The sequence below is a fragment of the Centruroides vittatus genome, unplaced genomic scaffold (genome assembly GCF_030686945.1).
Source record: "Centruroides vittatus isolate TY-2023 unplaced genomic scaffold, ASM3068694v2 contig_364, whole genome shotgun sequence".
Taxonomy (NCBI): Eukaryota; Metazoa; Arthropoda; class Arachnida; order Scorpiones; family Buthidae; genus Centruroides; species Centruroides vittatus.
In genome coordinates this window covers 1,489,868-1,513,747 of record NW_027122188.1, presented here as the reverse complement: position 1 = coordinate 1,513,747, position 23,880 = coordinate 1,489,868, and the positions used below count along the sequence as shown (strand labels likewise).

The 23,880-nt window shown below is 32.3% G+C and overlaps 1 protein-coding gene and 1 non-coding gene across 3 annotated transcripts in view; one reads left to right on the top strand and one right to left on the bottom strand.

Annotated features, from left to right (window-relative positions):
- Nucleotides 1-23,880, top strand: part of LOC136975079 (probable ATP-dependent RNA helicase DDX43) — a 107,969-nt gene that overhangs the window by 7,082 nt on the left and 77,007 nt on the right. Inside the window, exons 2-3 of one of the 2 annotated variants that reach the window (XM_067270077.1) lie at nucleotides 10,042-10,146; nucleotides 20,820-20,924. In XM_067270077.1, coding sequence (XP_067126178.1) covers nucleotides 10,052-10,146; nucleotides 20,820-20,924 — 200 coding nt within the window. In that variant the 5' untranslated portion in view covers nucleotides 10,042-10,051. Of the gene's footprint in view, nucleotides 1-10,038; nucleotides 10,147-20,819; nucleotides 20,925-23,880 lie in introns of those variants that run through there. The other variant, XM_067270076.1, reaches the window with a different exon arrangement.
- On the bottom strand, nucleotides 4,095-4,167 carry TRNAT-UGU (transfer RNA threonine (anticodon UGU)). The gene has a single exon. It is a non-coding gene; the product is annotated as a tRNA-Thr (tRNA).

The following is a 23,880-nucleotide window of genomic DNA, read 5'->3' as shown; positions in this document are numbered from 1 at the left end:
GCTAAATTTCCAAAATTCTTCAATCAAATAAATGGAAAATCATTCAAACATCAGTTTTGAAACTGTTCTTTGAATGATTTCCCATTCATTTCATTGTGAGTCATTGCTGGTTGTTTTACTTTAGAAAATTAGTAATGCATTTTCAGTAAAACCACTTTCTGTATGTGCAGTCGTAACAATAAGCCATTTACATTTACCTCTTCCCAAAGGATTTTTCAAACCATGAGAGATTACGATGATAGGCTTCTTGTACAGTTTGCACAGTTTTGTGTTTCCAAACATGGATAACCATGTGACCAATGTTGATTCAACCTTCATCAAGATGATAAAATTTTCTCTTGTCATCAAAATTATTTTATTTTCTAAAAATAGAAATGCTGTCACTAAGATTTTGTGGTCTTTGAAAAGAACATCTTTATTACTTTTTACATATGCAAATCCCAATGTCTTCATCAGACATTTCATAGAAGTTTGGCCTAAATGTGGCAAATCAGGGCCAGAATTTATTAGACATTACCTTTTTTGTTAGTGGTTTCACCTGTAATAAAAAATTTGTATATTATTTTGCAAATGACTTCTCAGTGAAAGGAATTGAAGGTGTGGAGATTAGGCTTCTGATTTTTCCTGCTTGTTCAGAGAAGGTAACTTGGGCAATTTCTAGCTTTTGTCTTGAATCTCATTTCATTCATTTTTATTTTCAATACAGTTTGACAAAACTCCTCATGTTTTGCATATTCCTTAACCTTTTATTTAGAATTTTCACTACAAGACTTTGAATACATACAGTACAGGTACTCCTCACTTTACGACCGAGTTCCGTTCTGACGACTACGTCGTTAAGCAAATTTGTCGATAAGTGAGGAGCTTGCACCAGGAATATAGGATAGTTGTAAAATTATACAAATTATGCAACAAACTTCAAATTTATTCATAAAAAGACTATTATAGTACACTATTAGCTTATTATAGTATTAAAAGACAATTATAGTATGCTTAGAGCATATGTCACCATTCGCCACTGACCGACACTCAAGCTGAGAAAGGGGATTTCCCGAATTGCAGGTCGAAACTCGATTGGTCATAAGTGCGAGTGGTCATTAAGCAGATAGGTCATAAAGTGAGGAGTACCTGTATTTAAAATAATTTGCAGAACATTCCATTAATGGGTTTCCACTTCCCTGTTTCCAATAGCAGCAATATGGATGAATCACCACAGAAATACTAACTCCACAATTATTCTTTCATGAAAAAGATGCTGAACAGTGTTGTGAAGTCAGTCACTGGAGTCTGCTGTTTTAGGGCTGAGTCAGAGTTGGTAAAATTCTTCGAATTCTGACAACTCTGATCTTGAATTTTACTATTGGTAAAATGTAAAGTACGAAAAATACTTTTTAAAATTAGCATTAAATTTCTTAGAAAACAGATACAGTAATACCTCAACTTACGCTACCCCGACTTACGCAAACCCGGAGTTACACAATTTTCAAATCTTGTCGATTCGTCTTTTGTTTGAGCGGCACGCAACTCTTGATTACTCACTCCCCACACTATTGTTCAGCTGACATGTTCCATCATGTTGTGCGGAATCTACACATAGCTACAATTTATTTTGTGTTATTTATTTCTGTGTTTGTTGTATCCATGGAGAGTTGAACGACTGTTCAATTGTAAAGGGGTTACAAATTTTAGAAAATATAGACTCCAATGAAGAGCGCATTTCTTATACAAAACGAGAAATAAAAAAAATTATTAGCATGCTACGAGGAAATTTTGCAGGAGAAAAAAAAATCTTTTGGCCGTCATACGAATTTGTTCGATTTTATGAAGCCTTCTACATCAAAATAACTTCGGTTTATGATTTTAATAGTATAATTTGTTATAAATATATATTATGTAAGATTTTATTAAACTATTTTTTCTGAATTATTGTTTTCTTTAGTCTCCGGCTCCAATTAACAATAATTTGTATGTATTTACATGCGAAATTATACTTACGCGGTTATTGCCCAGTCCCGCCTATCACGTAAGTTCGGGGTATTACTGTACTTCAATAAGTTTAGATATCAAAAAGATATTCATCTATAAAGGTTCACATGAAAAATTTGTGTATTGCATGCAACATCCTTTATACTTTCAGAAAATAGCTTTTTATTAATTTAAATGAATATTTTCACATTGACATTCAGTAGGAAATTAACTATTCACATAGTAGCTACAGTGTGATAAATTATTTTATGTGCTGCCGGTTTAATATGCCATTTGTCAGACTGTTATTTTTTGCATCTTACTGTATTTACTATTTTCTTTAAAATGATTAAATTTAAATCAGTTTTTAGTAATTAACTAATAAAAGTGGAATTCTAGAGTACATAAAGAAATATCTTGAAGTTTTTCCAAGGCTTGTTATATTCATTTTTTGATTCTCACTGTATATTTTAGTACAGTGTTTTTTATAAAGAAATTTTAGATGAAAATATTCAGACACCCACTGGTATTTTTCTAATAAAATGAATCAGTGTGATATTTGAAAAAGAGAGAGCTCTGAGTTGTGCATTTCAAATTTGCTAGAGTTGGACTCTCTATATGTAAATATAGTAAACATAAGTTATCATAGGAAATATAAAGTCAACATACAGTATTCCTGATGTACATACAGTACCATGCTATGATTAAAAAAGATATATGTGTTTTTTATTTCAACAAAAAGAATAGCTTTTTTAACAACACAATTGTAACAAAGAGTTCAATTTTTAAAAATCTTCTTCAAATAAATTGTTTTTTTTCAATGTGAAAAAATTGATGTGTAAAAGTCTCACTTTGACTTATTCTCAAGCAAATAAGTCAAAGCGAACAAGAAGAGATGTTTAAGTTTACAGTTTTACTATTGTTGTTGTTTAAAATTGCTTGTCGGTTGGAAAAAGTAAATGAAGGAAAAAGTTATGAAAATAATGTACTGCATAAATACCTGCTGAGGAGGGATGAGAGAGTCTGAAATGCAATAGTTAAATGTATGTGTCCAGGTATACAAATAAAATAAATTTCTGATCTGTGAAACTGTGTTGCAGAATTTTTAAAACCAGTCTAATAAGTCCTGATAATAGAAATTACGTACTTGTAGACGAAAATAACATTACAATGAATATGGAAATTGACACAGGATTTGCATACATCTTAATAAATGAGAAAACATTCTATGAATTAAAATTACAAGAGATAAAAAGATGAGGTTATCTGTGCTATAGCTGTCAATTGGTAAAAGCAAAATGTTGAACCAGAGCAAAAGTTGAATATAAGGATAAAATTTTATTCCTACCAATAATAATAGTAAAGAAAGGTGATAACATTTTAGGACAACAATGGTTTTGTGCCTTAGGAATGGAAATCACTTGAATCCATCAAATTATGCAAAGTAATCATTTCCAAATAAACATGAAAGAATTTGAAAGAGTTCTTCAAGCTGGCATTGGGTGCCAGCACTATGGAGCCAATACACATCAAAATTAAAACAGATGTTATACCACAGTTTAAAAAGCCATACCCAGTTCCATTATCACTTCTATCACTTCAGCAATTGCATCATTGCTTGGCACATGGTCTTGTACCAATTGCCCATATTGGTTTATATGCTATGGTATAATCACCGTGCACTGGCAAGCAGTTTTTGCCTTGGTATTCTATTATCTTCTTTGTTTTTCCACTCTTATAATCTTCTGAATTTTCACTCACACAGATAATTGGATGTAAGCCTAATTCCATTGCTGCTTCGCCTTAAGCTTTATCTCACTATCTGTTTCGTTAGTCCAAGTATTATGTAAGTACACCCTAATTCTTTTAGCATCTCTTCACTAATTTCACCCATATAAGAGCTGGACTTTTTATAATGGCAATTCTGTGCTCCTATATTAATATTGTTATTTAATTCTATACTGTCTGGAAATGTGAAAGGAGGGCAAATCACTAGCATGGAAGCAATTTTTGTTGTTCTTGCTATTTAGTTTTCCTATAAAGTCAATAAATGAGGACAGTGTTCCATTCATCTTCCAATTTGCTACTATTAAAAAAAAAGACATCAATTTTATTTAAATGGACAAGAGTGCCGGCTGTCAGACTTGAACTGACAACCTACTGATTACAAGTCAGTTGCTCTACCAATTGAGTTAAGCTGGCTGCTAACAATATACAATTGCCAATGAATTTTCATCAGAATATTTCATAATGGAGTAGTATGAGAAAGTATTTATTAAAGCCTAAAAGAAGCTTAGGACAAAATTTTATTTTATCAGGTGAAATGATAAAAAGAATAGTTAACTTGGCTGGTAATCTGGAAAACTTTATTACCAGCAGTAGAAGCCTTGAACAAGTTAAAAAAATATTCTGAATGTGCTCATTCAGAATGTTTTTTTTTTTTTTATCCCAACATTAAATGTCAGGAAACCAAATGGAGAAATACTTGTAAGAATATTTGGTGATGATAAACATACAGTTAACCCAGTCCTTGAATCATCCACCTACCCACTATCTACCACGGAAAGACTAATGGTAAATGTTAGTGGATACACTAAATTTACTATTTTAGACTTTCATCAAGCATATCAACAACAATGACTGGATGATCCATCAAGTAAACTACTCACACTGAACAGACAGACACACACACACACACACACACACACACACACACACACACCACACACCCCTCCCATTTGGAATTAACAATGTAGTCAAATGTTTCAGAAGTATATAGAGGAACTGTTATCAGGCATCCCAAGTGTAGTATTTTTCATAGAAAACATCTTTGTAGCAGATAGAGGAAAATCATGATCAATGTTTGCGTGAACTTTTAACATGTATTAAAAAGACAATGCTTGAATCAATAAAGAGAAAAGTGCCGTTGGAGTCAGAGAAATTGACTTTCTAGGTTATAAAATCAATGCTGAAGGAATTAAACTTCTGGAAAGCAAAGTAAAAACTATCAATGAAGCAACAAAACCCTATAACAAAACAGAATTAAAAGCATTTCTGGAACTATTGAACTTTTACTGTAGATTCCTTAAAAGACGAGCTGATGTTGGAACCATTACACCAACTTTTAAAGAAAAATGCAGTTTAAATGGATAAAGGAAGCAGATGAATCCTTCAAAAAGGCAAAGAAACTATTACTATCTTCCAAGGTACTAGCATATTATGATGATAATAAACTCATAGTACTAGCATGTGATGCATTGCCCTATGGAATTGGTGCTATTATTAGCCACATAGAAGTAAATAGCAGAGAGAGGCCAGTTGCATATGCTTCAAGAACATTAAATAAAGTCCAGTGCAATTATTCCCAACTATATAGAGAGGCACTTGCAATAATATTTGGTATTACTAAGTTCCACAATTATCTGTGTGGTTATAAATTCCACATATACACTTATCATAAGCACTTGTTAGGCATTTTAGCACAAGGTATAGCAACAATGGCATCACAAAGAATGATCAAATGGTGTGAGAAGCTTTTAGCATATAATTTGAGATGTTGCACAAACCAGGCAACAAAATGAGCAATATAGATGCTTTAAATAGGCTACTACGTAATGAAGAGGATGATTATACAATGAAACTGATCAAAGAAAAAGATAAATGATGAATTCAGAAATTATTATCTGAAGAAGAATGAACTTTGTACAAAGACAAATTCTTTCAGAGGATATACATAACAATATACATGGCAAATATACATTTCTGAAGCATTATGGCTTGACATCCTATCACAGTGGTGACAGTTTTTCAGGCCTGTCATTGTTTTCACAAAAAGCAGGGATATAGAATATTTTCAGAACTAAAAATTTCCCCTGAACATTCACAACACTTTCCTGAAAATTATTGTATAACTAGTACACAAAACAACAATTTACAATTGAAGTTAATAATTACTATATGTAGCTTGAAAAATTTAAATTAAATCATACAAATCATACAAATAATTAAATAGGTCCACTGCATAATTAACTAAGCAATATTAAACCAATAAATCAATGTAAACATTTTTTTTAGCTTAAAAGAATGCTTTAAGTGTGTCCTCATCATAGTATAGCATACATTTGTGAAATCTGGAAGTTAAGAACCTAAATTTCTAAATTATTTCACTCCTGTTATACAACGGCTTAATCAACAAAATTCCATAACCGAGAAAATGTTGATCCTTGACTGGCAACAATCGTCCCCTAACTGTCAATAAGCCATTGTTCCCTCGCAGCAGGTAGATCAACTTGCACGATAATTTACAGTTAGCGTCCGAATTCGTCATTTGTTTTGAATCCCAAGAACACTTATGGCCCTAATTGTAATCCACTGTTGATCACGTGACTGATTTTCTCATCAAGAATCTATAAAAGACGCTTCCTTCCCCCTAAGGGCTCTCTGATCATCTCTCCATTACGAAGTGCACTGCGCCATCGACCGAACCCGAAAGTTTTTAAGTGCCATTGTCCAGTCTATGAGTTTCTAAGGTTCTACGTGCCACCGTCCAATTAACTGACTCTCCGTCATCCCGAAGATTATCATCACTTCTATTAGTGAATATTTACCTATCAGGACATTCACCAGACTTCGTCTATTACGGAATTTATAGAGGTATGAACGAATATTTGTAAACTCTCTCTCTCCGGCCCCCCTTTTGTATATGAGGGTAGAAGTGTAGTTTTGTTTGTTTCGATTTTAATAAATCTTGTTTTGTTATAAAATGGTCTCTTTCTTGACTGTCGGCTTCGCCTTATCGTCGACCCCATCTTTCCTCCTCCTCCACTTGCATGACGCGTAACGCGTAACAAAATGAAATCACCATCCTTGACAAGTGAGTCACTGGAAAGGGAGATAAGACTTCTTCTTACCTCCCCGGAATCTCGCACATTTATAAACTTGATGTAATGTGTTGGTTAATGGAAATAAAATCGAAGTTGTTGCTGATGCCACAAATGACCTATTTTTAGCATGGGTGCTAATTAATAGATTTTTTTAATATCCAAAACCACAAAATTTCTTTGAGAAGATGGTTGTATAATTGGGTTGCAATTTGAAAAAATTGTAGACAAATTCACACTGCCATCTATCCATCTGTCCTTAAGCTTGAGAATGGAGTTAGATAGATGAAAGACGAGACCAGATATTTAAATCTTAGGGACAGGAGCCCTTGCTTAACTATATAAGAATTTCAGATGTAAACCAGTCATTTTAGTCATGTTATTTCAATTCAAAAATTTTTTCCTGAAAGGTGTTAGATAGATGACTGGCACAATTCTGTTGTTGTTAAAGAAAAAGTATGATGCACAGGGATAAGTTGATACTAATTTGAGGTGGATAGCATATATTTTAAATAAATTAAAAACATGATTAAAAATTGCAGCCTGGCATTGACTGTCATAAGTAATTACTTGTTTTTTTTTTCGTAAAAACTTTGTTAAGAAATACACCAATTTGTTTTTTTGAAAATTTTTATGATTATTAAAAATATATTTCAACATTAATATTTTTTATTTTATAATAAATCTATGAAAAATGTGAAAATTAAAGGAAAAACAGAATGTCCCACATTAGGAAGTTTCAACAAAAAGAAGGATCTGTTTCAGTTCCCTCACATTTTAATATACAGGTATCCCTTGTATAACATGGTGGTAGTTATGTTATGTGTTATGCAAATCCATGCTATACGAAACAAAGGATTAATGCCAAACATAAGGTTATGTTCCAGAAGTTAGCAAAAGTATACAGATAACCCTCATATAACACGGGAGTTGTTTCAAAAAATTGCTGTGTTATGCGAATCTGTGTTATACGAAACAAAGAACTAGTACGAAAAGGGGGGGTTAGGTTCCAAAAATTAAAAAACATGCTATTATATTTTCATAATTAAGATAAATATCTTTATTAAAATTTTTTTAAGAAGTGATACATATTAATATAAATTGAACAATATTTTCTTTGTCATCACTAAGCACTATTAACTGAAATTTTTAATCTACGTAGCCAAAAATGAAACACAGTCTTAAAGTATACTTGTAAAGGTGTGGATTGTCCCAATGGTCAGAGGTGCGGTTCAATGCCTAAAAATTGGTGACTGAATAAAGTATGGAATAAGGGAAAAACATTGCCAACACTGAGAGAAGTTTTGAGAAGGACTACGTGTATCGACAGAAGACAGGAAAAGAAAATTTACATACTGTACTTAAGTACTAATAGTCACGAAAATTATGCATGAAAATCTGATAGTAGGAAAAATGTCAAATGAGGTATCTTTTGCACTTAAAAGCTTTATCATGTTTATTGAACAGGGATTTTCCTATTTTCAAATTAGATGAAGTTCGCTTTTAATAGTTCTTATTACATTTCATGTTGTACGATGATTTTACCCAATTCTCGAACCGTGTCAAAGTGAATCTGTGCTATAGAAGTGCCATGTTATGCGGGGGTTACCTGTACTATTCTTTTCCATTACTAAGAGAAATACATTAGAAATAAATTGTTGATTACTTTAATAAATCAATAATTAACCAACACTCACAAGTAAAACTACCATATTATGCATTAATATTAATTTTATTTAAATAAGGGCATTTTCTTTTTACAAAGAATTCTCTCTCATCTTCTGAGCGCTTTTTATTTTTTTATTTTGATCAGAAATATCAGCAACGTCATCTTTTTTTTTTCTTTTCACCATAAAAATTTTTTATGTATGACAAAATAAAAAATTATGTTATTAACAAAAACATTGACAAAATAAATTATGTTATTAATTGAAAATTTGTTCTAGCATGTCGTGTTTGTTCAATTGAGGACTGAGTGATTTTTTTTTTTTTAAGAATTTGTGTTCAAATACCGAATCATTTCAGTTGGGAAGTTTGAGTATCGAGGTACTGCCATATTTCTTTGATCCTTTTTACGAATGATTACTTACCTACAGTTAAAAAAAGGTTAATAACACTTAACTAAAAATGTTTAATCTTTGCATTTAGTAAAGTTTATTTAATCTATAAAAACAAAATGAGTCTTGAAGGCTAATCTGAAAGCAATGACAATGATATCCAGTTGATAGGAAAGCTAAGTGAAATTTTTTCTTCCTTGACCATCAGTTTTCATTACACTTGATGAAAACCACAAAACAAATTTTCGATATTCTAAAATCCATGGACAAATTTGAGATAACATGCATGCTTACTTGAATAAAAGAATATAGAATAAAGGAGTTTGCACTTAAAAGTTGTGAAATTTTGTGTGGAGGATTTCCCAAATTCTCGAACCGTGTTAGAGTGAAACCAAAAACTATGTTGATTGTAAACATGCCGTGTTGTACAAGGGACATTTTGTTAATGTAGGTGTAAACCTGTGAGACATGCAACTGAACTGAGAAAGTTTCTAATAACTTTTTTATAGTTTTGCAGGATACACTGTTTTCTATTAAGTCCCTCAACTGAAAAATAACATTTCTATAAGTTTAAAAATTTGTTAAGTGAACATTTGTAAAGTGAAGAATTGATTGTATTGAAATGTGTAATTAATATTAAATATATAACAATGTTGTATATATTTTATTACATGATACTATGATTATCATTAACAGGAAAGAAATGAATTGTTATAATTTTTTTTTAATGGCCTAAATCAGGGATCTCCAACCTTTGACCCCATATAGGAAATACTGTTCAGTCAACCCCCTTAAAATTTTATATTGTTTCCCAAGATTTTGCTTAAAATATCATGTAAATTATTATATCAGTTAATAACAATCGTGAGGAAAATTTGTTGTTTGAAAATTTATCTGAAATTCTCAAAAAAGTACAATGAGTATTTAATTTTTCCATCAACTCACAGTTGACCCCTTGAATTCCATGAATTCCATCGACCCCTTCCAAAATTCCAAATTCCAACTTAGGCCAGGGATTCCCAACTGTGTTGTTACAGATCCCCAGGGGATCTGTAACAACACAGTTGGGAATCCCTGACCTAAGTTGTAATCACTTCTAATATATATTTGATATTGATGATTATTATTATAAATTTCAGAACTTTGAAAATGAGTTCAGTGAAATGCCAAAATGATGATTCATCATGGGATGAAAAACTAGATGTTAGTGATGCAAGAGATAAGAATCATCAAGCATATTCCAGGTAATAGTGCTAAAATTATTTTAATTATAAATAAAATTGAAATTGATACTAATTTTAATTAAATATGATTGTTACAAAATAATAATAATCTAGAATTTTGTATGCTGAGTATACATAGACTGAAGAATAATAATTTAAAAGGATTTCTACAAAATCATAAAAGATAAACAAGTGAAAAACACTATATACTATACTGTACATACACTACAGATGTGCCAATTAATCATTTGCTAATCATTAATTATACTAATCAGCATCTCTACCAATTAATCATAAAGTGACAATTAATTCTCTAATAATCGAGTCATAGCAATGACTCCAAACCAAAGTGAAAAAGTCACTGACTGATTATATACAGGGTGTATCAGAATGACGTTTTAAAAATTTGGGGGATTGTAGAGGATGAAATTTGAATGTTTTAATATAAGGAACCCATAGCCGTAAATGTGATGCAAAGTTTCTGTAGCACTTTGCACTTTGCGGTCGGTATGCTGAATGAAACAACAGAATACAGTATTTGTGACAAGTTTTATTGACAAAACAGTAGAGTACAATCAAACTGTACTGTACGTCGAATCAGTGGCTGCACTACTTTAGAGTAAATGTTCAATGTGACAACCACCAACTTCGTAACATCATGTGCAATGATGAACCATGTTTTGTCCAACTCTCTGCAAGATGCCACACTCCCCTCTGATGGTATTAAATGCTGTAAAGATGCCCTCAATAAGCTCATGAACTGTTCCTACAGGTATTGTGTACAGTGGTGATATTCGAAATAGTTAACAAAGGGTTCACTAGCAGAAAATTTTTCCCTGACAATCACCGACAAATGAAATGGAAGTTTTGGCTAGAAATAAATACAATACCTTTTCTTGCGACATATCTAATAATCAGTGGCGTATTTGGAACGTAAGGGGCCCTGGGCGAAGACCAGGTAACAATAATATATTAGTGCTGTCGATTTTTTTTCTTTTTTTTAGGCAGAGAAATTTTTCACCCCGAATGGCACTGCTGATAATAGACAGATGTCATCGTCTCTCGAAATACAGTTATCCTTTTTATTTCACTATCCATAGCCCGACACGTGTTCCACAGCCATCTTGTATTATCTCACGCACGTGAGATTGTGGGATCTTTCTTATGACTGGATCTAGTTTCAAGAACTCTCTTGAATCGATCGCGATTAAACCTCGTTTTGGTCGAGATTAAAACGGTCGAGAGAGATCGCACCAAGACATAGTCCCCGACCTTGCTCACAATCTAGATTGAAATGCTCGGTGCGAACGGAGTATAAGGCTCTAGTTTAGTAGTATTACAGAGTATAATACGTATATTTTAATATATTAAAAAAAAACAAAACCACTGAGAAATGTTCTGTGTGTTTAACAAGGTTCAGAAAACTGAAAATTTTAACAACGGGTTCGGCCGAACCTGTGCGAACCCGCTGAATATCACCACTGGTTGTGTACACAAGGGACATTGCATAACCCCAGAGGAAGAAGTTAAGAACAATAACATGACAGAAGGGTAGCTACCAAAGTGAAGGACAGTCAAACACTTTCTACCGCTGTAGAAACTTTATATCACATTTCCAGCTATGGGTTCCTTATATCAAAACGTTCAAAATTTCATCCTCTACACACCTCCAAATTTTTAAAACGTCATTCTGATACACTCTGTATACAGGAATCAGAGTTTGATTTTCAGGAGTCAATTTTTCTGTCTCCCAAATGCCTATAGTAATTCTCAATATCTTGTTCAAAAGATAATGTGTGTAAAATTTCACCTTTTTCTATAAAGGGGTTTCTGAAATATAAGCAATCAAAGAGTGCAAAAATTGCCAAAAAAGATGACTGTATTTTCATCTTTTCTTCATCTGGCACTGCCAGATGCTCCTAGAGAAAAACTACTGGGTCTAGAAAGTTCAGATTTTAAATTTCAATCTCGTTATCAGTGACGTGCTGGTGAAACTTCTGAGTCAATAAGTCAAAGTTCACAGGGGTTTTTCATATAGTTATTTTACTTTTATTGCTTAATATTATGCTTATAAGGATAAAATTGCATTGAAACAAATGATTTTCTTTCAGATTATTATCCAGAATAACAAAATTTCTCAAATTTATGCAAATTAAAACTTTTAAAAATAATTTTTACTAATGGTGTATTGAAAACATTTGGTTGGCAGTCGTCACATCACTGAGTGCTCATCAAACTGTATAGTTTGTCATTGTCTTGATGTAATAATACAATTATTAACCAAAAAACAATTGATATTCAAACAAAAACATCTGAAATGTAAAAAATTGCACTAAGTAAAAAATTGACAATTTGTATGAGTTTTTTTTTTTTTTTTTTTTTTGCATTTTTCTTTGGTAATGATAATCTTGGCATTTTGAAGTGGTACTCAAAAGATTTTACCTGTAGTGTTTTTTTTTTTCCATTTTGCTTCTGAGCACCTAGTTTATCTTTACCAAAGAAAAACTCTTGACACTTTGGATGACAGTCAAATTTTTTTAAGTTATCACTTTGTGCAATTTTTTTTACATCTCGGATGTTTTTGTTTGGATTGAAGAAATTGATAATCATTCCATTGAAAAACTTAATTTTAATAACTTTTAAATTTTAAAGTAATAAACATAAAAATGAAGAAACAATGGCTTTATTAATAACAATAGTTCAGGATAATCATGATGACATATCTAGTTCCGTTAGAAACCACTAGTTACTTTTACAAGTAAATAGAAGAGTCCCAAAGGACAGTTGATATCCACTCCCCAAAAATTAAAAACATATACATAAAAACAGAAAATAAATTACATAAAATTAAATTAAACAATACATTTTTACATTTTAATTTAAAACAAGAAAAATTAAATACAAAATCATCAAAATTATTTAAATTTCAAGAAATACAATAAAGAAGGACACAAATGTACTTCTGAGTACCCTTAAGTGAAAGAATGGAGTGAACACACAAGATGAAGGTTGTAGGTTTTTTGGTGGGATACATAAAATAAGTCAATCATAATAAATAAAACCATTAAAAATTAAAGTAAGTGATCAAAATATTTATGTTCAAAAAACAAAAGGAAACCTAATCTGATCTTAGCAAAGCTAGGATTTTGAGTATATGGTAAGTAGCATAATTTATTAAAAGATAAATTTTATCAAAAGCTGTAGTAATTTTATCCAAGAGGGAAGACAGCCACAGAACAAATAGGTGATCCATAATCAATGCAAGACTAAAAATTAGTAAAAAAACAATAGCTTTTAATGCACTTTAGATATGATAGGTTTACAGAAATGCCATACTCTGTATCTAATAACCAGAGATTTAACTATTTTATCAATATGATTTTTAAAAGTAAGTTTATCATCACAGATTGTTCCCAGATTACAGAATGATGTAATATAATTAATAGGAGTGGAGTCAATGTAAAAAGTAGGTAAGGGGGATTGAAAATTAAAGCAAAATACATAACTGCAGTTTTTTGTTTATTAATGCTGAGATTAGCAGATTCAAATAGATTCTTCAGCAAGTAAATATCAGATTGTAGAATCTTTTGGATTGGAACATATCAATTTAATACCAAAAGACAATACAATTTCTTATGTATAGTATATTTGGTGTCATAAGTGAGAATATAAAGTTTTATAAACATATCAACTGTTATCAATGTAGCTCACATTGACAATATTGTTATACAACATGGGATTTAAGATGGCAAAGATTGTTAATATATATTCAATAAAAAGGTCCATTGAGAATAGATCCTTGTTGAATGCTCACATTATGAATTTCTTGATTTTATTCCTTTGTGTATTTTGATTTTGTATTTGTGTAGCAAAAAGTAATTATTGAGCCATGAATGAATTGCTGGGTTGATATATTTGTAAAACAAGTCAAGAAGAATATTTGATAAAATGAAATCAAAAACACTGCTAACATCAATGTATGCAACATAACACCGTTGCTTATTCTTGAAATATTAATACAAATTTTGTTTTTTATAATTAAATTCATAGTTGTGAAATGATTGCAAATACAACAGTGTTGAAAAGGCAGAGGTTTAATGCATAATGGTGAATGCATAATAGGACAAAAAGTATTCCTATCTGTTCTAGGAATTGGACTAATTATTGAAGAAAGCCATTGATTTAGAACAAACTTGACTAAGCAAAACAAGTAGAAAGTTTAGAAACGATAACTGCTGAAATAGGTTTTAATGATTTAAAAAATGGTGGGAATTTGATCCTGATTAAATGTGGAAGTGTTAAATAAATTAATAGCTTGAGAAACCTCAGAAAATGAAATGATATTGAATGGGAGTATGAAAAGAAGGTAAAAGTGAAGGTAAAAGATCAGCATTGGGAGGAAGTATTAATAAGTTTTTGTTACAATATAAATATATATTGTATACTTAATATTCTTGGATCAAGAAAGACTCAAGAAATTTTCTTGGAAAATTTTGGAATGAAACTCTAGAAGGTCTTAGGATTAGAGGCAAAGAAATCACTTACTCTATTAAAGTAGTTTAGTTTAAAAAGGACAAAGAACATTCCCTACAATGTTTTTTGAATGACTGGATGTGAATAAAGATTTTTTGAATTACCAGATTGATCTCTTCTATTTACTCCATTGTTTCCAGAATAGATTTTGTAACTTTGTTATAGGGCTAGAAAACCATTTATATGAGGAGACATTGATTTTACATGTTTTTGCAAAAATTCTTAATAGTTGATGTTTAAAATATTGTAAGTAAGAATAGTACATTGAGTGACAAACAAACTGGTATATTCTAAAAAAGATCAATTTAAAGAACATAATTATCTGGCAGCAATTCATTGTTTCATTGTGAGCTAATTTTTGGTTAAAATGTGACCAGATTGGGAATTTAACAAATCATTTAGTTTTATATTGATTAGGTCAGATAGAAGCATCTAAGCAAATGGCTGAAAGATCAGAGAGAAATCAGTTTGTAAGGGAGGTGAACAATGGACAATTATTATAAAAAGCTAAATTGAGATAAGAATTGCCATGTGTAGGGGAAAAAATGCTTTGGGAAATAATGAAAAAAGTATTTTTTTTTTAATGAGAATGTATTTTGTGAGAAAATTTTGTACAGTATTTATATTTTCAGTCTAAAGATTTTATTCAGACTGAAAATGTATCATATGGTACTAATACACATATATATATATTTTTTAAGGAATAAAATTTGATTTCATTCATAGCCAATTATCACATTTTATCAATTAATTTTTTAACATATGTGTATTTCTGGAAGAACTTTTTCATTTGGCAATGTAATAAGAATTGTTTAAAATTATTTCATATTGTTTTGTTAACTACATTACACTTGTCACAATTCTACACAGACGTTGTTTTATTACGAGTGTAGTCCCAGAAGTACTCGATCTAACAAAGACATAAAAAATTTAGAAAAACATATCTTTATTTCTCAACATGTGTATCGAGCTAAAAGGAGACTTTTTCCCAGCGATGTTCAATAGCTTCAATACCTTGTTTATAGTGAGAACCATCGAGCTTTTCAAAATTGCCCTTAACCACAGGCTCCATCTCTTCATTGTTGGCAAATCTTTTACCACTGAGCCCTTTTTTTTTTTTTTTTTTTTAAAGTTTGGAAAGAGAAAATAATCTGAGGGGGGGCTAAATCTGGCGAATAGGGTGCATGAGGAAGCAATTCAAACTTTAACTCGTTGATTTTGGCCACCGAGATAATGGATGTGTGAACTGGTGTATTGTCTTGATGAAACAACAATTTTTTTTTGCCAAATGCAGCTATTTTTTTCTTGATTTTCATCACTTAAGTGCTGCAATAAGTTCGCATAATATTTGCTGTTGATTGTTTTTCCTTTTTGAAGATAAACAATAAAAATTATCCCATGTGCATCCCAAAAAACTGATCTTGACCATGCAGATAGAACTGTCTTTGCTTTCTTTGGAGCTGATTCTCCCCTTTCAGTCCATTGCTTCGACTGTTCTTTCATCTCAGGTGTGAAGTAATGAACTCGTTTCATCCATGGTTATGAATTGATGCAAAAACTCATCTTTATTGCTGCAAAACATCGCCAAACACTCAATTGAAACATCCTCACAATGCTGTTTTTGTTTCATTGTGAGCAAATGCGGCACCCATCTTGCATACAGCTTTCTGATGTCCAAGTTTTCAATCAAAATACAATGTACAGCACTTTTTGAAATGCCTACCATGTCTGCTAGCTGTTGCACTTTGAGTCTACGGTCATCCAATACCATTTTGTGAATTTTTCTTCACCATTTCTTGCATGGTCACCTCATTTGGTCGACCACAGCAATGTTCATCTTGGCAGCTCGTATGGTCTCATTTAAACTCTGCCACCCAATATTTTGTTGTAAACGAGGGAGCAGACTCCCCAGAGTAGAATCTAGCTCAGCTTTGATATTGGTTGGACTGAGACCTTTCAAATGAAAATATTGTATCACAACAATGACCAATTTTTTCCATGTTTATAAATTCACTGAGATCATTCACTATTGATGGCTGTCAAACAAATACTAAACAATGTAGCGTCTTCAAACTTAAGCCTTATAAGGTTGGTACTTTTGACCACAGTAATTTTTTCAAACAACTACACCATCTATACGTCAGGTTGGGTACTTCTGGGACAACCCTCATATGAAATGAATTGAAAAAATATGATTGCTAGAAATATTAGTCATCATACTTATTTATTCAGTATAGAACTGCCAAGAAAATACATAATCAACATTTTACATTGAAAAAGATAACAAAACTAAGTTTCTTGTTTCTAAGTTTCTTGAATCAACATCAAGAAATTTAGAAACAGTAACACACCAACTACTGCTGTAAATCATTGGGCTATAATTTGGAATAAATAAATATAAATTATAAATGAATTGGTTGATTGGTGTGTTATTGCATTGCATCAGGTTAATAGGGTTGTTTATTTGGACAGAAATAGTGTAATCAAAATTATTACAGTATGAAATTAATATCAGGAGCACCAAAAATCCAGCAAGTAAAAGTAATTTAATGTAAAAATAAACAGACATTTAGTTTTCTTCAGGTTTCTCATCTTCAGGTTTAAAAGTTCTACAAAAGAACAAAATGAAAATGGAACACACAGTTTGAAAGTTGATTGAACAGTTTGATTGGAAAATGCCATTCATATGATAGCTGTGGGAAAAGTCAAAAATAAGCATTAAAAATTATACATCACTTCTATCTGCTTATTCTATCTGCTTAATGTCTTTGACATTGCTTAAGGATTATGCATGTTTTTTTTCATTTCCATAAAATAAAATATTTGCTTGAAAAAATTTGGACTACAACTAGTTATTTAACAAGAAAGATTCAAGATATCCACTTCTTGGACTTATTATTCACCTGATGGAATGGAATGCACACCAAGATATACTGTAAACCACCATACAGGCAAATATTGCAGAGAACAAGAGGAAAGAACTGAACCACATTAAATAAATTGCGTTGCAGAATGGTTACCTCCACAAAAATTATCAAGGGCTTAATTCATCAACAATTGCTGATCAAGAACAACAATCATAGAGATGCATTAGAATAGAGAGTTAAATCTGGAGGAAATAGTCAGCAAAAAAGAGAGAGATCAGGAAGGAAAAGGATAAAATGCAAAATGAACTGAAAAGAAGATAGATCTTTGAAGAGAAGACAACTCTCTTCCTGGTATGTTGTGAGTTGTGAAGTTCAGATACCTTCTGTTAGTATCCCCAGTTTTACTAATATAGAAATAGACTAACTTCCAAGGATTATGATTGCCATGCATGCAAATTTGCCTCTGCTAGCCACCTGCTAATCATACAGGAGCCTATTTTCTGTAGTGAGGTTTCCACCTCTCAGGATAGAAGACAAAGATATTATTGTAGTTCTTTGTGTTTGTCTCACAATCAGACAATTATTTCTTCTGGTAGGCTGTCTGGGGCATTCAAAACCTTGCTCATCATGTATATCAGTATTTCTCAAACTTTTTGGATCACTACCCTCCTCGGTCGTGACTGTTAGTAATAATGCCCCCTGTTCTGTGTATACAGAGGCAAAGCCCCCTGTATACATAGGTTCTCACCTCCTATCCCTGTTTTATTGCCCTGTCACATCTTATCATGCCAAATGCCTCCAGGGGGGGGGGCAATATTGCCCACTTTGAGAAGCATGGATGTATGTTTCCTCATATGTCCACTGCCTCTAATACCTCCTCAGTTAGGTCAGAATGGCCTAGATTATGAGTAATTTGGCAAAACAGTCGTCCTTTTCCTTCAGACCAATGATATTACACACAGCTGATAGAACTGAAATCATATCAATTTGGTACTAGAGTTAGGCGTTAGGCACCATCTCTTGCTAAATTTAATAATTAGAATTTTAATTAAATAATTTAAATAAATTTAGGCTTAACTGGAAGAAAAGAATCGGCTCGAAGCGGGATTCGAACCCGCAACTTCTGCTATCCGTGCAGACACGTTACCAGTTACGCTACCCGGACTTTCGGTCTGATCTCCTTCCAGTTGATATAAGATTACCGTACGACCATCGACGGCTATTACAATGCCGGCTGGGGACACATTAATTGCCTACGTCCTCCCAAAGGCACTCAACCGGCCATTGCAAACCCCGGCAAGGCGTATACATATAAATAAACAACAACTAACCCGTTTTATATAAAGACCAACAACTGCCGAATTATCGGGCTAGCAAATGGCTATAGTAATATTAATAATTTAAGTTAATTTGGTACTAGAGTTAGGCGTTAGGCATTGTAATAGCCGTCGATGGTCGTACGGTAATCTTATATCAACTGGAAGGGGATCGGACCGAAGGTCCGGGTAGCGTAACTGGTAACGTGTCTGCACGGATAGCAGAAGTTGCAGGTTCGAATCCCGCTTCAAGCCAATTCTTTTCTTCCAGTTAAGTCTAAATTTATTTAAATTATTTAATTAAAATTCTGAAATCATATCATTGGCTTTGTTGTTCAGACATGCCTTGTATTTGAAGATCTCCAAATATCAGGTATACAAAAAGTTCTGAACACAGTGAGCCTCTGTGAATCTTTTTAGAAGATAATTGATAGTAATTTTAAGGCCTTTGGTAGCATTATCTGGAATGCGATTAAACCACAAATATGATCATTTTACAGTACCAGTATGTACTGTACTGTACATAACTGTATGCTGATAAGGAGAGGGTTAAATGTTCAGGTTTCTGATTGGAATGAAATTTAGTGAGCATGTTGCCCTAAACACAAACAGCTCTTTGTCCAAATAACAGGATCCACTTCTCAAGCATTTCCAAAAAACTGGCCTCTGAAAATTGTGTTTAGCTTATAAGTCTTGAAGTTGTGGGCTGTCTTAGACCAGCAAGAGCCAAGTGACTAAGCACTGGAGCTATACTATATAGGTTTGAACCTTTGCAATTTTAGTTTGTTATACACAAAAGTAATAATAATTTTATTTTATTACTTTACTGTATAATTAGCATTATTATTACTTCTATTATTTGTCATGTTTAAAGCCAAAAAAGAAGAGATTAAAAAATCATGATAGCATTTCCTGTTTAGAAAAAAGTATCTATAGATTAAACTCTTATGTCGTTAAATAAAATGTTTATATCTTCATATTTATTTTCAGATATTTAGTAACACTCCAAAAACTGGGATAGGCTAAACATACACAAACCAATACCAGCAACTATGTAATTAATAAAGAAATATTTAATGTCTATTTTAAATGGAAGAAATATTTCTTTATTAATTACATAGTTGCTGGTATTGGTTTGATTGTGTGTATTTTCAGGTATTTTTGCTCATGGTTACATACTATGTCACCACAAGTGAATAATTTTCAGACATTACTGTGCATGGATGAGTTGATGTGAAATTAGGATAGTGTAGTTTTGGCATTTTTTTTAATTGTTAACGTTATGGAAAATTTCCTTATGTGCTCCTGTTTGTTATATTACATTTCAAATATAACAATACCACAATACCATTCTATATGAAAAATTGATATGAAAAAATAAAAATTGTATTTTTAATGGCGCACAAACTACAGAAACTGTTTTTGCTAAACAGGAAATGGAGTCATGATTTTTTAATCTTTTCTTTTATACGTTTTAAAAATGTGAGGAATAATAATAGTAATAATAATGCTAACGATATGGTAAAATAATGAAATAATTGTTACACACAAAAAAAGAGAATTAAAATTGCAAAGTTTGAATCTACATCCAAAAAACATCAAAAAATATTCTAATTTTTCCACTATAATTATAAAACAAATGAATCTACAATGAAGTGCTAATGGAAATTAAACAAAAGGAATGGGGCAAAAATGAAATCTCTGATGTATTAACATATATATATTATCAAGTGAAGTATTTTTTTAATAGCAACTTTTGAAGATATGGATTTTGGAATATTATTATTATTCTAGCAATTTTCTGTGATATATACTCCAATGGGTTATAATATATGCAGAAAATTACAGTATAAATTATAATAAAAGACATTATATAAATTTTGTTTTTTCTGTTGTTAAATATATTGTTTATAATGGTTATAAATTGTAAATATTTAGTATTTGTCACATTGATAATTATAATGGTAATAAATTTCAGAAATTTGAAGCAAAATTCAGTTAAATGCCAATATGATGATTCATTATGGGATGAAAAACTAGATATTAGTGATGAAAGAGAGAAGAAAAATCATACATATTCCAGGTATAAGAAGTATTAATGTTGTTTTATGTATAGATAAAATTTGAAAATAAATTATTAGTAGTAGTAATAATTTAAATAGTCAATCTAGGAACTGTGTTATGATGCTTTTTACTGAGTTTCCTACAAGAATTGATTAATCCAAAACAATGTTTGTCTTGTCAAATACTTTTATTTCATAAATTACCATCCAGTAATCATAGGCATTTTCAGGATCATTTATTTCCTCTTCAGTATGGAATTTTACACTGTCCTTATCATTATGATATCCTTATCATAATGATAAAGACAATGTAAAATTACATACTAGAGAGTTGTAGGAACATAACATGTAGGAAATTCAATAGCCTTAACTTGTATATTTTTTAAGAACTACTTTCTATTAGTACTAAACATTAGGTATTTATTTTTGTATCCAGATATACCTGAATATTGGGCACACAGCTGTTATCTCTGTACTCAGATATCTGTGCAAACCCATTTAACTCCTTGGGACTCCGGCGAATTAAATACTTTTTAATTTTAATGTAGTTAAACATAAAAACGAAAAAAAAATTATAGAAATGTGTTAATTTTGAAGAAAAAGCTTCAAAGTATAATTTCCTTTGTCTCGCCTTAGCGCGAAACTTGACACCGATGTGTCATTGTTTACACAGCTGGATGACCTTGAGAACAGCTGGTGTCGTCTTTCGCGGGACATTCTCATGAAACTCTCGGGAGGAGAAGGGTAAAAAGTAGGGTGAATACTAGATGGCGGTATATTTCTAAATATTTTTTTAAAATTACGATTTTAATTGAAATTTCCGACCCCCCCGACTTAATTAAACGTATATATAATAAAATCTATTAATTAAAAAAATTAAAAAACTATTGGATGCTGTTTTTGACATCAGAAAATAGCTTTAAATAACTTTACCGAAGTAAAATCGACGCACTAGAACTTTAGAAAGATGAATAAAGTTTTATAAAAAAATCCCATAAAAAAACCATTAAGCGTTAATTGCGTGTCATTAAAGGTTAATTAAACTCGCAATAAAATTTTTTCGCGCGGGTAAAAATTTTTCAAAAAATTTGGAGACTTAGAAAACATCCGAAAAATCAAAAAAAAAAAAAAATTTTTTTAGGGGTCCTAAAGGACCCCATTTTTTGTAACGCTATACAACTTGCCCGAGATATCTCGGGCTAAGGGCTGAACGCGTTAAAAGATGGTGTGTATGGTACATATGAAAAGATCATAAATGAGCAAAATAATTTTAAAAAATTATTAAACATTTTCTATAATTTAATCATATATTTAGCTGTTTTTAATTGACTTGTTCTTTCTAATGATTTATAGTTTTCAATTTTTAAAAGATTACTTTTGCAAACTAAAACTTTTAATTAGTTGTAATATAAATTTCTCTAAGTTTTATCTTTTCTCAATAAATTTATTAGGCTGACACATTATTATGATTCATTTTAAAACAATATATGCTTTTTGTATTAAAAATATTTATAGTTTCTAGTGCAAAGGGCCAAAAAAAGCATGTTTCATTGTGTGTGTGTGTGTGTGTGTGTGTGTGTGTGTGTGTGTGTGTGTGTGTGTGTGTGTACAGGGTGTATCAGTACAGTGGTTACAAACTTTCAGGAGAGAGAGAGTACACCTAGATGATGGGAAATCACGTAGCAATGCATGGTCGGAAATGCTTTCCTGATACGGTAGTGATGACACAAAACACAAGAAAGGAAGGACACGAACAGGGTGAGAAAACAAGTTTATTATTCTTAGTAAATCAAAAATGCTAGGACATCTTTGGCTGGTGTACATGATAGATGTCGCTACATGAACCGAAGCATCAGATGAAATTGCATGTACGCATGCAGTTGTTGTGGCCATGCTTGCTGTGAAGCTTTATTTCATAGTAGGAGGGCACGTAGTAGCTCGCTGATATGCATCTGGCATATCTGGCCGCTGATTGCAATGGGCAAGCCGCACAGCAGTTGTATGCCCAACATTACCCTAGGTGGCAAACTCTCTGCCACACCATCTTTGCATGCTTGCACCAGAGGTTGTCCGACAGAGGATCCTTCAGTGAAGACGCACAGCAACATAAGCAGAGTAAAAACGCCAAACAACGAGGAGACTGTGCTGAGTCTGGTACAGAACACTCCCGGTGCCAGTACATGGGCTATCACCACTCATGTTGGGATTTCCGATATGAGCGTTTGGAGGATTCTGCATACCAACAACATGTACCCATATCACATCCAGTGCATGCAGTTACTGGATGAAGGCAATTTTGCTCCATGATTGGCCTTTGCACATTGGTATTTACAGATGTGTGCAAGAGATCCCCATTTCCCAGCCACCGTTTTGTTCACCGATGAGGCAACCTTCACTACATGCAACCCACGTGCAACAAGAACCCGTGCAGTCCAGACATGGTTTTCAGTAAATGTATGGGCCGGCATTGTAGGGGACCACCTCATCAGGTCATACTTGTTGCTCCAACATCTGACAGGTGCAAATTATCTGATCCTTCAGCAAGTATTGCCGCACCTGTTGGACAATGCACACGTATCCACTGCTATGCGTTCTTCCGTGTGGTTTCAGTATGATGGGGCCCCTGCCCATTACAGCAGTGACATGCGTCTCCACCTAAATGCAACGTATGGCCAAAAGTGAATCAGGTGGGGTGGTCTGGTACATTGGCCTGCTCAATTGCTAGACTTCAGTTGGACTACTTCCTCTGGGGTACGTAATGCACTGGTGTACGAAACTCTCATTAACAGTGCTGAGGAACTTGTTGCACGCATTGTGACATGCCCTGTATTTTTGACAACGTTAGATCTTCGATGCGCTGGAGATGTGAGGCCTGCATCATGGCCCGGGGTCGTAATTTCGAACACCACCTTTGATTTTTGCTGTACTAAGAATAATAGACATGTTTTCTCACCCTGTTCATGTCTTTCCTTTCTT